Raw genomic sequence first — 15,276 nt, forward strand, 5'->3', positions numbered from 1 at the left:
ATGAGTTTTTATAGCCATTTTTATTGCATTCACCATTTTCAGTATTCCCGAAAGTGCCGTAATTTTGACTGCCCAGCAACTCTTCAAAATGGATGTAAGAATGGCTTTGAATAATTTCCAAAATAATTATATTTTGTTTTTATTTTCAGAATGACTGTATATTAATGAAATGAATATTTTTCAAATAAATTTATATGGATTAGAACTGTATGTTAAAAACAGTAGTTTTGCAACTGACTCTCAGATTTATCAATGACATGACTTTCTGTTTTCAGTCATGTAAGAAATGCTTCATGTTGTGGGTATGAGGTTCCTGTGACGTCATTCCTCCAACAGGATGTCAATATGAGTTTGCTGTCGATATCTGTCCCATATGGTAGCCCCTTTAGGCTAACGATGTTCCTCCAGTATGAAGACTAAGGTTCGAGCTGACTTTTTTTTTTTTTTAAGGATCCAATTATTCACTTGCAGCAGAGTACAAAAAATAAATACAATTAAGTAAAATAATTTTCTTAGAGCAGCTGCTCATATGAAGCAATGATAAATGCTCTTGCATGCACAAACATGGTAATAAATTCATTGGAAAAGAATTCCCTCCTAACCCCTGTAGACTAAGGCTCGAGGTGGCCCGTCGTCTTCTTGCACCTTCCCCTTCCTCTAAATATACACTACATACATATATATATATATATATATATATACATCCATCCATCCATCCATCATCCAATCCTACGTTGCCCCATGAGGAGCGTAGGAGCCCGGGGTTAGGCAGTTGGTCCTGACATTTAAGATGAAAGTGACCAACCTCACTCATCCCTGAGTGGCATTACGTGAGCAATAAACCCCAACCACCCCTTGGATATAAATCTTCACCAGCTCAATCTGATTGGAGCACAATAATTACCCACTAAACCACCAGGCGCCAAAATTTGGTTATATGATTACCATCCAGCGTAGTAAATAGTTTCCTGGTGTATAGGAAACCATTTGGCTTGTCACTCAATGTAGAGTCACCCATAGGCAGAAAGAAGAGGAAAGAATGAAGGAATGAAAGACAGAAGAGGGAGTGTAAAGTCACCCGTAGGCAGAAGGACGAGGAAAGAATGAAGGAAAGAAAGATAGAAGAAGACGGAAGGAAAGAAGGATGGAGGAGAGAACAGGTCAGACACCCGAGAGCAGCACTACATAGAGTGAGTGGATGGTGAGCGCCCCCACCTACCACAAAATATATATATATATATATATATATATATATATATATATATATATATATATATATATATATATATATATATATATATATATATATATATATATATATATATATATATATATATATATATTTATGTATATATATATTTTCATCTCATCTGAGATGAGATGAAAATATATATATACATAAATATATATATATATATATATATATATATATATATATAAATATCAATCCACCCATCAACCATCATCCAATCCAGTGTTGCCCCATGAGGAGTGTAGGAGCCCAGGGCTAGGCAGTTGGTCCCGACAATTAAGATGAGAGTAACCAGCCTCACTTATCCCTGAGTGGCATTACGAGAGCAATCAACCCCAACCATCCCTTGGATATAAACCTTTGCCGGCTCAATCCGACTGGAGCACAATAATTACCCATTAAACCATCATTACCCATTAAACCATCAGGAGCCATAATTTGGTTATATGGATACCACCCAGTGTAATAAATGGTTTCCTGGTGTACAGGAAACCATTTGGCTTGTCACTCAGTGTAGAGTCACCCACAGGCAGAAAGAAGGGGAAAGAATGAAGGAATGAAAGACAGAAGAGAGACTGTATAATATAATATAACATAAAGGTCCGCCAAGCACTCCGACTCCACATGTTGCAGGACTGGGGCTGGTGAGAACCAGCGCAGGGAGAGTGTGAATATTACATAAAATATTATAGATCAAACATGTGTTCAATATTTGTAACATAGTATGAGATGTTAAGTTTATCATGGGTTGAGTCGACCAGGATTGAATTTACATGGGCCGAGTTGATCAGGGGTGAATTTACATGGGTTGAGTTGACCATCAGTTGAGTTGACCATGGGTTGCGTTAACCATACGTAGAGTTGACCACGGGTTGAGTTGACCACGGGTTGAGTTGACCATGGATTGAGTTGACCATGGGTTGAGTTGACCTGGGATGAGTTGACTGGGACTGAGTTGACCATGGGTTGAGTTGACCATGGGTTGAGTTGACCATGGGCTGAGTTGACCATGGGATGAGTTGACCATGGATTGAGTTGACCATGGGTTGAGTTGACAATGGGTAAAGTTGACCAGAGGTTGAGTTGAGTGAGGTTGGATTGACTGGGGTTGAGTTCACCACGGGTTGAACTGACCAGCCACCACCCCAACCACCCCTTGATAAAAACCTACACAGGCTCAATCCGATTGGAGCGCCTTAATTACCCACTAAACTAACAGGTGCCATAATTTGGCTTATGGTTACCCCCAAGCATAGTAAATGGTTTCCTGGTGTAAAGGAAACCATTTGGCTTGTCACTCAGTGTAGAGTCACCCATAGGCAGATGGAAGAGGAGAGAATGAAGGAAAGAAAGATAAAGCAGGGTGTGTAAAGTAACCCATAGGCAAAGGGAAGAGGAAAGAATGAAGGAAAGAAAGACAGGGGAGGAAGGAAGGAAGAGAGGAAAAGGCAAACACCCAATGCAGCACTACATCAAGTGAGTGGATGGTGAGCACCCCCACCTACCTCAACTTCCATATTTTCCTCCTAGGTGCATAAGTTCTTTTTTTCATCACCTGTACCTTAAGCATGAAGGAAATGATGGAAATGAATACATGATGAACCATACACGCTGATACTACCGATTAAGCCATGCCTGCAACGCATCAGAAATCGCCCAGTGGAGTGGAAAAGCAGCATTATACTGTGCAGTATAAGGGCCAACCTATATATACAATGCTGTATGTGAGCTGATCAGGGGGGCCACAGGATGGCAAAGATTGGAAACTACTGATCTTAATGAATGGCAAAGACAGGAAGCTAAATTTTAAGAACTGCTGATTTCAATGAATGTTGAACAAGGGATGCTAAATTCTGGGCACCAATGACCTCAATGAATGGTTGATACGGGAAGGTAAATTCTTAAAAAATGAATGATGTCAAATAAGATGATGCTCACTTTAAAAAAAAATTTGCAGGCAGAGTGGAACACCTGTGTCCAATTGAAGGCATCTGTAGTCTGAGCATCCAGGGCAGCCTTGATATCTGGGTTATCCAACAGACTGCGCAGCTGTTCACTTCCATTCTATGGGAATAAAAAGGAAATTCAATTATAATACACTACACACTCCCAAATCTGACCATCTAAATACCAAAAACCTTGACTTTCCAAACTATTTTTCCACACTACAAAGGGGTCTTGATATCATCTGTCCTCACACAGTCAATGCATATTTGAAGATAAAGTTCTTTTGTAATCAGATAATAAAATAAACTACCAATGCAAGGCACTCTAATATATTTAGCTACTGTGTACATTTTACATTATGATACTCCACACCATTTACTACATGATTTCCCCATAATCAGTATACCACTTTACAAACTTCCAAAAATACAGTTGACCCTTGATATAATGGACTAATGGAGAGCAAGCCAGGTCCATTAAAGCCGAAAGTTTGTTATATCTGAGTGTCCCCCCACATGGGATATGTGGGATTTAAAGCACACATTTGAAAATGAATGAATACAATAGCATATTCTAGTACTAATAGTGTAAACTATGCCTGCTTCACATTAACAACCCATAATTTAAACTTTTTGCAGCTTATTTCATATCCCTGTCATAGCACTTCTTCATGATTAATACAGTACAGTATTACTTTAGTCTGTTATTACAACTCAGCAATCATGATGGGGAGAGGGCAGTTTCAGGCCAGGTTGGAGTAAAAAGCAGGGCTGTGTAGTTGGTACCCAAAACAACGACTCCGACTCCTTGATTTCTTGTGTGTCCGACTCCAACTCTAACCCCTTAGAGTCTCTCTATAATAAATTTGCCAAGATGACTTACACAAGATGTCATTCCATCACAACCACGGAAATTATCAGGCTACTTTCAAAACCCGTGTCCTACAAGGTTTGACTTTAATGGTTGTAGCTACATTATGACAAAATGATATTTCCTTAAATCTGCTGATCGTGGTGTCAGTTTACATACTGTTCTTGTCGTTCTGTCAACTGATGGCAGCACCTATGTTTATGTTCAATATAAACAAAGAACTGGAGAACAACAAACAACTTCAAAATAAAATGTGGAAAACAGGAGAAAAAAAAAGAACTGCAGCAGTAACAAGAAATAAAACCAAAGGAGTTGTTGTTTGAAAGACATTAGCTCCACATTACATCTACATCATGTTTAAAAATTTCTTTACTGGTGGTCAGAGTCGGAGTCAGAGTCGGGACCTTTTAACGACTCCAACCCCGACTCCAGAATCATCATAAATGTTTCCGACTCCAACTCCGACTCCACAGCCCTGGTAAAAAGGGTAGGAACCTTGTACTGTATTGTGAGCCATTAAACCCCATTTAACGGATATTGTTCATTATATGTGACGATGGTTTCATTGGCTTTGTGGTGTCCATTACATCCGATATCCTCTATACTGCGCTCCATTGTAGCGTGGGTCTACTATATTCTATTTTCCATAAAGCCTTTGGAACCATGCATTTCAAACTTAGTCTGTACTGTACTGTACTGTACTGTACTGTACTGTACTGTACTGTACTGTACAACTACTACTACTACTACTATTATTATCAGTATCTATCCCACCTCTAATATGACCCATATCTTACCTTCCTATCAGTCACTCTGTCAGATTGCAACTGAAGGCAGCAGTATTTCAACTCATCAAGGGCCATGCTAAAATTTACCAGACCTAGAAACAGAAAAAGAAAATTTAACGTGTACATTCACCATCTTAATGCATACTCAACTCTTTGAGGTTCACTGTCTATTTATAAGCTCAGCATTGGAGCTCAGATTTATGTGTACCTGTATAATAATAATATTAATAATAATAAATCATGTACCTCAAAGCAGTCCCCAAATCATAAATACTAAAGTACAGTACTCAGTAAACTCTTAATTATCCGTCATCGCAATGTCCAACATTGTTGGCTTGGCTTTATTAAAGCAATATCTGACAAAATTATGCAAAATTCAGCACTGAAAGAGCAAGTAACCAGCGGATCTATGCAATATCTGGCATCAAGCCGTATCAACTGGTTTGTGATAGCTAGCCAACTGGAGATGTATTACTGTACTGTATCATTACTGTATTGTATTTTATGTATAGTTCTCATCTTTTATTCACTGGAAAATTTTTAGGATAGAGGGTCAAAACTGACAGTAACACAACATCCGGCTTGATGCCAGATGTTGAGCTGATGGGGAATACCAATCAATATCCAGTATTTCACTTTATTCGGCAAAGGGCTTGCCTGAATTATGCCAGATAATTGAGAGTTTACTGTATTATGGAACGATACTGTATATCCATTATTCCTGCAACACAAAAAAGGCGATATGAAAGGAAGGGTTTCTGACATGTGAAGAGAATGAAGAATGAAAGTACTGACTAAGAGGGTGTATGTAGGTGAGGTGGAGGGAGGGAGAGGGAGGGGTAGACCGAGGATGAGGTGGAGGGATGGAGTTGAGAGGTATATGAGGGAGGGGGGGGTGAGTTGGGGGGAGGGTAGTCAAATGGTGGGTGACAGAGTGACTTGGAGGCGTTTTGTCTGCAGCCACCCTTTGCGGCATTAGGGCGTCGGGCTATAGATAGATAGATAGAAGTGTTCTCCCTGCTGTGTAAATATTTCTCGTACAAATTGTAGTACAGTACTGTATACCGCGTTGGTCTTAGTGTAAAGCTGCAGTGGTCAGGTGGTTAACATATTCTGTTGGTGATTGGTGAGAGGAAGTGGAGTGGGGATGATGGCAGTATCAGTGATGAGGGATGCTAATTCTGGAGGATATCACATCAGGCGAGGAATACGAATTAGGGTGTGGCTGGTGATGTCGCATCAATTAAAACTTATCTGTCCGAGGCTGGTGGCACAGAATAGCTTGCTTAGAAAAAGTGCCGGAATGAAAGAGTCATAACAAGGGATTTCAATGATGTTTGGCTCATGAATAACATTAAAATATTTCTACCTGGCATTCCATGGAGCATAGCAATCAGCCCACAACTTTTTGCATGGTGAGGCCACTGTTTTTGTGTGTGTGTGTCTATGTGTCTGTGTTTGTGCATGTGTATGTGCTCATGTGTTTAGGGTGCTGAGCAGAGAGAAGGATGAGATAAGTGTGGGGGTCTAGGAAAACATAATAGGGCTCATTCTGCCCTATCCATTAATCACTTTGCCCTTTTTCCCATGTGGTGCTCCAGCACAGTTTCAAATGTCATAGGAGCTTCATGATACGGTAGTATAGGCAAATCCCAATTTATGATATCCCTAGATGTGATACCATGGAATAGCGATTGGGGTAGAAATACCACCCTATCCCACCTACTGTAGGTCAACCCCCGGGTTTTGCGTTTTTTTTTTTTTTTTCTTATCAATTTTGATGATATTTTAGACTTAAATTTGGGGTTTAGTTTGATTTATAAACTGTTTATAGACTTAGATTAGTGTGTTTTAGTTATACAGTAGGTGGAGTGAACACTGTCATTTGGGGTACAGGTTCTCGCCCATCGGACGAAGTATAAAACAGTGTGGACAACTAGGCAACTCAACAAAGAATATTTCGTGTTTGACCTCTGAATTGTCATCTAACCTATCATGGAAAACATAATAATAATAATTTTAAATATTAATAATTAAGAAAATCTTAGAGAGTCAATATTTCATGCACTGATGAAAACTGTGACATCGATATATCATGTGTTTACAATCGGGCTGTTCAAGGAAAAAAAAATTGAATATACAAAGGAATTTCTAAATAAATGTTAGAAAATATGAGAGAAGAAAATAAAGGAGCTCAGCAACCAGAACAGTAACAAAAACATAAAGAGGGACCGTTGAAAAGGCTATTCCGATTGCATCACTGATCACATTCCCAGTCAAGAGAATTCCCCATCAAAACATCAATGATTCTCCGTCACAACAATTCGCACCTTGGATGATTTTGCGTCATTCATACATTATTATTATGCATAACATATGTTTATTTAACCAGCGGATTGCGAGCCACAGCTCAGGACGGGTAGCGTCATGTTGCGAGCCACAGCTCAGGACGGGTAGCGTCATATTGCGAGCCACAGCTCAGGCTGTGCTGGTCGTGCATCACCGTAAACAACTCAACCCCTGCGCAAACTTACCCATGGCGCTGCGCAAAGACAAAGAGATATTTTTTCTTCTCACCAGATGATGCCTTGGATGTTTATCTGCAAGTTTATAATAAGAACCATTTTTTTTTTTTTTTCACTACTCCCAGACGTAAACTTATGCATGGTCCTACGCAACATTGGAGATTTTTTTTTTTTTTCACCAGATGATGCTCTGGATGTTTATCTTCAAGTTTATAAAAAAAAAAACTTTTCCTTCATTATTTGCACACCACATGGTGGGATAAAAAAAAAAAAAAGGTAATTGTGCAATTCACAGGTTAATTGTCCCGGGACCGTCTGATGATGGGATTGCATACAATGCTGCTGCTTCTTCTCTACTGAGTCTGAATATGAGTCAGAGATCGCATTCTCCAGTGACCTGGACTGGGTACAACCAAGACGGGCACTGGTTTTAGGCTTAGGTTTGCTGCTTTTACAGCTGCTAGACCATTCAGATTGGCTTTAAACTTTTTTTTTTTTTTTTTTTTGACTTACTTGGGTGGGTTTAAGACTTGGTTGGGGGGGAAATCCAAGGCTCAAAAATGCATCCCTATACTTTACATGTTAAATCTACCCTGAGATATGATAAATCACCTTGCGATGGGTTTTTACTTAACCAACTGCATCGTCAAACCGGGGTATGCCTGTATATGTGATAGTCCCATGACCAACATCATAAAAAAGTTTGTATGAAAGCCTTGTGTTGTCGTGAATATATTTTATGTGAGCATTTTTGCAGGTAGTTTATTGGATTAAAGCAAAAAAACACAAGTATAGATAAATGGGCTGATATGCTTGGGGGATTAATCACAGTTACTCACGACCTTCTGGATGAGGCCTAAGTTAGGCCTGTGGGTCCAGTTCTACTACTGTACATTAGCTTTATACAGTATGTAGTGGCAGTTGAGTTCTATCTATCTATCTATTGCCAGACGCCTCAATCCCGTTTGGGATGGCCACAAACAAATCGCCTCCACATCGCCCTGTCCTCCGCCATTTCACTGCCCTGCTCCCAACTCACACCCCCCTCTCTCATATACCTCTCCACCCCATCCCTCCATCTCATCCTGGGCCTCCCCCTCCCTCTTCCCCCCTCCACCTCACTCACATACACTCTCTTCGTCAGTCTCTCACCCTCCATCCTCTCCACATGGCCAGACCACCTCAGTGTGTTCCTCATAACGCTTCCTATCACATCCACATCCACACCACAATGCTCCTTTATATCCTCATTCGTCAGCCTGTCTCTCCATGTGACTCCACAGGTTCCTCTTAAATAACTCATTTCCACTGCTCTCACTCTTGACTTGTGTCCTTCCAACAACGTCCAAGCTTCACTTCCATACATTAGAGTTGGTATCACAATACTCTCATGTAGTAACTTTTTCTTTAATTTGTATTTTAGCTTTAATATCACAAATTAAGTCCTGGGTACTCCAAACTTTATCTAAATTTCTCTTAAAATGCAACACTGACTCCGAATCAACAACATACCTTGGGAATATATTCCCTTTATTAACAATTCTATAGCAAAATGAATATTTTCATTATTTAATCTGGTTCTTTCCTTACAAATCTTATAATGGTCTCCTGTTGACTGGTCCTCTCACAATTCAAAAATATCCTGGTGACCTTCAGGGTTGTATACTTCACATAGTATCTTGTGGGTCTCAATCATTTCTCCTCTTGCCCTCCTATATGCTAATGTTGATAATCCTAGCTTCCTTAACCTTACTTTGTAGTTCAGATTCTTCAGTGATGCAACTAATTTGGTTATTCTTCTCTGTACATTTTCTACTGCTTCCACAGCATTTATCAAGGACACCAGACCTGATTTGCATATTCTAAATGGAGTCTAACCAAAGTTACATATAACAATTTATAGATTTCTTCAGTTAACCCTTAAAGTACTAAGCTCGCTGATCGAGCCTTTTGCACAATTTCTTGAAAGCACGAGTAAAGCCAATCGTGCAACATCCACAAAAAACTGACGGCAGCTGGCTCCACCCCAGCTGTGATGTAGATGACTTCTAACCAATCACAACTAAGTGTTAGACACACCAAAGCGGGGACCCAGGCCCGTACCCAGGCAGTCCCCTCCTCCCTCTCGCTATGTCCTTCTACCCCACTACCTTGTTACTACCCTACCTCCCACCGTTCTTACCACCACCACCACCCCTCCCACACCCTCCTCATCCATCCCCCCCTCCCATGTGGGTCCCCCCATGTCCCCCCCCCAGTCATCTGGGGGGAGGGTATTTCCCCCCTACCCCCCCTCCATGTCCCTGCACTTCACTGGGGTCCTTCCTTTGTGTCTGGTGGTGGTCTCCTCCCATCCCTCCATCCCCATACACCACCTCCTGGCCTTACCACCTCCCCCCACCCCCTAGCATGCAGTATCTATACCTCCCCTGCCTCAAATATTTTGCATATTTTCTACGCTTTATGGCGCGTTTTTGAATCATTACACGTAATTTATTTGTGTCTTTGTGTACAGATATCCACACCACAATTATTTTTGCTGTCTATTTGAAACCCACTCAAAAATGAAATTTTATTTTATGCCGAAGCATGCAAGCATGTTGGAGCCTTCAAAAACAGAACGAAACAAAACGAAATGAAAACTAGCTAGATTTGACAGATCGGAGGGGAGGGGGGGAGGTTAGGTGAGGGGAGGGAAGGGGAGGAGAGGGAAAGTAAGGGAAGGGAGGTGTCTGGAGGTACGGGGCGGGGAGAGGAGGAGAGGATAATTTATCTATCTATCTATCTATTGCCAGACGCCTCAATCCCGTTTGGGGTGGTCACAAACAAATCGCCTCCAAGTCGCCCTGTCCCCCGCCATTTCACTGTCCTGCTCCCAACTCACACCCCCCTCTCTCATATACCTCTCCACCCCATCCCTCCATCTCATCCTCGGCCTCCCCCTCCCTCTTCCCCCCTCCACCTCACTCACATATACTCTCTTCTTTATACTGTTTATAATATTTTTATTGGGGGGGTTCATGACCATTTTCCCTAGCTAGATCTGACAGCTCGGTGGGGAGGGGAGGGGGGAGGGGAAAGGGGGATGGGAGGTTAGGTGAGGGGAGAGGAGGGGAGGGGAGAGGAGGGAAGGGAAGGAGAGGGAGGGGATTGGAGGTCTGGGGAGAGGAGAGGAGGGGAGGATAATTTTTACTATTTATCATATTTATTTGGGGGGTTTGGCACCATTTTATTTTTTTCTAAGCACATTACAATGGTATATAACATCTGTACACACCACAAAAAATTGATTTTGGTGATTTTTTAATGTATTTTTGTGAAGAAAACTGGCGCAAGCAGCGTATTTTCTTTCTCATCGGGGCTGTGACAGGTATTGTCAACTTTGACGGGCCATAGCTCGGTGCCTAATGGGTCTAGGAGGGTGGGGTTTGCGTTTTCAGGTGTGTAAATTCAAGCTCAATAAATCGGGCAAAAAACTTTAAACCTTTGACATAGTCAAAAAATAGGCCTGTTTTGGCGTCCTGCGGGGTAGTCGAGGCTGGAGAATTGTGTACCCTAGGGGTCAAAGACACAAATGTTCGCTGAATAAGCCCAACTATGCGGTTTGTCTTATTTATCTTCTTCACAAGATGATTAGAGAAAATTAGCTTATTTTCAATTATGACCTCAATATCCTTCTCACTGTTTACTTCAGCCACTGATTCCTCCACTTTATAATCACTTCTTTCTATACCTGACCCACCCAATTCTCATAATCTTGCTTTTCTTAGGGTGAAACAACACCGGCCACCTCTCTGACCAACTCTTGATAGCACTTAATGTTTTTTTTGTAAATCAGAATCAGTCTGGTTCCTGATCTGCCTGTAAACCTTTGTTTCATCAGCATATACACCCATACTCCGATTTCTGGGAGCGTTGTGTACCAGAGGGAGTGTTCGGTCAGCGAGTATGTTGGCTATCGAAGCAATTTTCTCAGTAAGATACTGAAGAAAGGCCAGAGATGCATTCCAGACCCAAACACAAACTCTCATATACCTTACTCAATCAACAAAGACTGACACAGAAACACCATAGGTGATGTTATTATCCTCATAAACAATACTACTGCTAAAAAATGGCACATCAAACATCACATACAGGAGGGTAGGAGGGTTGGACATGCGGTGTCCAACAACACTTCAAGGCAACTAAACAGCCAGGCAGGCTGCTGGCAGTGTGCCAAGTGAGGGTGGGGGGAAGGAGACAAGCAGGGGTGTGGCAGGGAGACAAGTAGGGGTGGGGGAGGGTGGGGAGACAGGGAAGGAGGCAAGAAAGCCAAACAGTTCTACTACCCTCCCCTTTAGTCTCACTCACTCACCACTCTCTCTCTCTCTCTCTCTCTTTCTATAACTCACCACTATCACTCACTCACCACTCTCTCACTGACTCTCTCTCTCTCTCTCTCTCTCCCTCACTCTCATACACACACACACACACACACACACACACACAGGATACAAGCGCAAGTGGAGGAGGGTGGGGGGATGTAGAGGGAGACAACCAGGGGTGGGGGAGGGCAGGGGGACAGGGAAGCAGACATGCCTGGCAGTGCTGAGTGTGGTGGGGGATGGAGGAGCGATGGGGGGAGAGGAGAGATGGAGAGGGGAAAGAGTGGATGGAGGGAAGCCAGGAGGACTGGAAGAGTCTTGTTTCAAACATAGGGAGAGGCGAGGTGTTGGACAGGAGAGGTGGGGTGGCAGACTATCGAGACGAAGGACATTCAAACTGTATGGATTGTGGGAATGTTCCCCCTATTTCTTGCATTCAGTCTCATAAAGCACTGGTTATCATGGTATGGGTGTAAATATATTTCAATGCCATTCTGAACTACTTCTAGCATATCATTTATGTGAAGAACAAACAATAATGGCCCAAGAACTGACCCTTGTGGAACTCCACACTTGACTTTATAGCATTCTGATTTCTAACCATTTAGAATAACACACTTTATTTCTTAAGAAAGCTTCAGTCCAATTTCAACATGCTTCACAAATACTGTAACTCTTAATCTTTTCCCAAAGTCTTCTATGTGGCATTTCATCAAGGGCCTTCATAAATGAAGCCCTAATAGGTAGCTATGTCCACTGCTTGACATTTCTTGAGTATCTTAGTCCACTGGTCAATCACTTTAATAAGCTGAAGTGTTGTCGAGTGTCCAATAAAAAAACAAAACCCCCTTTTGCTAAAAAGATTATTATTCCTCATATGTCCCACTAATTTATCTCAGACCAATGACTCCACTAGCTTACACACCACACTAGTTAAACGTATTGGTCTGAAGTTCCCAGGATCAGAATGGTTTCCATGCTTGAATATAGCTGTTATTTTGCGATCATCCAGTCATATGACAACTGTCCACTATTAAATGAACCCTCAAATAAAATTTTCAGAGGCATGGCTAATTGTTCATATCCCTCCTCAACAATTCTAGGGTGTAGTCCATCAGGGGTGCGATGAAATACTGAATTGGCAGTCATTACTGAACAGGCAATTTCAATTGGAAATATATTAAGGTTTTTATTAGCATATAGATTCATACACACCTAATTACCAGAAATCCAGTCAAAATTGTGTGTCTAATATAACTACAGTGAACTCTCACATCTAGTGAGTTTTTATTTGGCGAATTCACTTTTGGTGATGGGATGGGATTGTACACAACACTCTAATTTGGCGACAGAAATTTCACATTTGGCAAGTTCTTTATAATAAAAATATACAGTCACTCATTCATTCATCATTCATTGCCAGACGCCATGTATCCCAGACGGGGTGGCCAATGGCTTAGAGTTAATTGTTTTACAGGGAGGGGCACTAATCCTCCACCAACCCCACTTGACACGTAGGGATGCCAACAGCATCTGGTGTTCCCAGGCGGTCACCCATCAAAGTACTAACCAGACCTAACGTTGCTTAACTTCACTGATCGGACGGGAAGCGGTGTACTCAACGTGGTATGGTAACTGTACTCTATAATTTTATGCCAATTAATTTCAACAATTTTTTTTATTAATCTGAATTAATTTCAACAAAACTTAGTTTGTATTGTGAAATTCAAGTTTCGTCTTCTTGAACCTCTTGAAGTTTCGAGACATCTTTGTTTACACTTCTCTGCCAGCCACCATCACGTGTGGTATACTTCTCTGCCAACCACCACCATCACGTGTGCAGCATTTTATCTGTGTTGTATTGTGATTCCTACCCGTGCTGAGGACCTGAGAACACATAATGGCTGATGAAACACAGAAAGGTGGAATGGGTGACCATGGCAGACCAAATTGCCCAGATGTGAAGAAAGGGCCAAAACATGAGTATAGAGTAGGGAAGAAATTCAACAAGTACACTTTGCAGGACAAAGAGAAAGTTATCAAGATGTTAGATCAGGGGCAGAAAATATGTCAAATTGTGAAAGAGACTGGAATACCCGAGAGCACCATAAGAGCCATTAAAAAGAAAAAGGAAGAGGTGAAGAAGTCCATAGCAGTGGCAAAGAGATACTTTACAGACAACACTAGTGCATGTGCAGTCATCCTTCACTGGAATATGGATAGACACCGACTACTTACAATAACTAATTTCTGGTGAAGTGGGTTAACAGATGCATGAAGGAACAAGGCAGTGTTGATGGGCCTTATATTCGTGAACAGGCACATATTTTCTACCAGATTGTATGCAGAAACAAAGCAGTCCAAAATCTCCCAGTCTTCACAGCATACGAGGGTTGGCTGGCAAAGATCACGAAGCAATGTGGCATTAGATTTGCTAAATATCAAGGTGAATTAGCTTCCGCTGATTACGAGGCAGCTGTGCCTTACCCAAGCAGTGGAAGAAATTATTAAAGAAGGGGCATACAGCCTGCATCAAGTGTATAATGCAGATGAAACAAGTTTGTTTTGGAAAATGTCTCCTAAATCTACCTACATTGCAAAACAAGAAGAACAAGAGGTGTTAAAATGAGCAAGGATAGACTTACTCTCTTGCTTGCAACCAATGCCACAGGTTCCCACAAGATGAAACCAGTAGTGATTTAAAGGTCCAAGAAACCATGAGCTTGCAAGAACTACGACATGAACAAGTTAGCTAAATGTTGTGTGGTATGCTAACGCAAAAGGATATATGACAATGAACATTTCTACTGACTGGTTTAACAATGATTTTCTCCCAGCAACTTGTGAAAAGTGTAAAAAGCTCAATCTTGCCTTTAAAGTGGTCCTGTTTTTGGACAATGCCCCAGGGCGTGCCAAGATTTTGGTAGACAGACATCCCAGAGTTAAAGTGTGCTTTCTTCCCCCAAACACGACATCTAAAATTCAACCCTTAGATCAAGAGATCATTGCAAATGTCACATTTCTTTTTTTACGAAGCAGTCCATGATAAAACACGACAGGAAACAGACAGTCAAGAGGAGGTTGCTCAAATAATGCAAGAAAGTGATGAAATTCCTGCAGCCTCAACACCACACACTGGAACCCCACCCGCAGCGATGGAGTTGCCAGAAGTCGCAATAGTGGCATCCACATCAGCTTCATCACCAGATAAGGCCTTACCTATCAACATGCCAAGGGAGATAGTTACCATCAAAACATTCTGGAAATATTTTTATATCAGACAGGCTGTCAACTTTACGGTAGATGCCTGGCATAAAATTAATCAATGCTACCATTAAGCAAGGGTGGGCACCACTTCTCCCTCACCTCATGACGGACGGTGCCGATGATGACGTGGACACACAGACACAGCGTCAGTGGAAGGAACAGCTCATGAAAGAAGCGGAAGTAGCAGCAAGAAGTGTTCCAGGATTTAATCCAAGTTAATGAAGAACAGTTGGGTGAGATGGTATCCGAAAACACAGAAC

General features: G+C 41.6%; 1 protein-coding gene and 1 pseudogene across 1 annotated transcript in view; both read right to left on the minus strand.

Annotated features, from left to right (window-relative positions):
• The window catches only part of LOC145416941 (serine-protein kinase ATM-like), a 505,436-nt gene extending 501,343 nt beyond the window's left edge, over positions 1-4,093 (minus strand). The window contains exons 1-2 of the mRNA XM_080285796.1: positions 4,082-4,093; positions 3,191-3,316 (exon numbers count right to left, since the gene is read on the minus strand). Coding sequence (XP_080141922.1) covers positions 3,191-3,316; positions 4,082-4,093 — 138 coding nt within the window. The remainder of the gene's footprint in view (positions 1-3,190; positions 3,317-4,081) is intronic.
• Positions 4,094-13,270: 9,177 nt separating this feature from the next.
• LOC145417067 (5S ribosomal RNA) lies at positions 13,271-13,389 on the minus strand (annotated as a pseudogene).
• Positions 13,390-15,276: the final 1,887 nt, after the last annotated feature.

Source organism: Coenobita brevimanus, chromosome 108, assembly GCF_032717465.1.
Source record: "Coenobita brevimanus isolate Jiangsu-jjx chromosome 108, ASM3271746v2, whole genome shotgun sequence".
Classification (NCBI taxonomy): domain Eukaryota; kingdom Metazoa; phylum Arthropoda; class Malacostraca; order Decapoda; family Coenobitidae; genus Coenobita; species Coenobita brevimanus.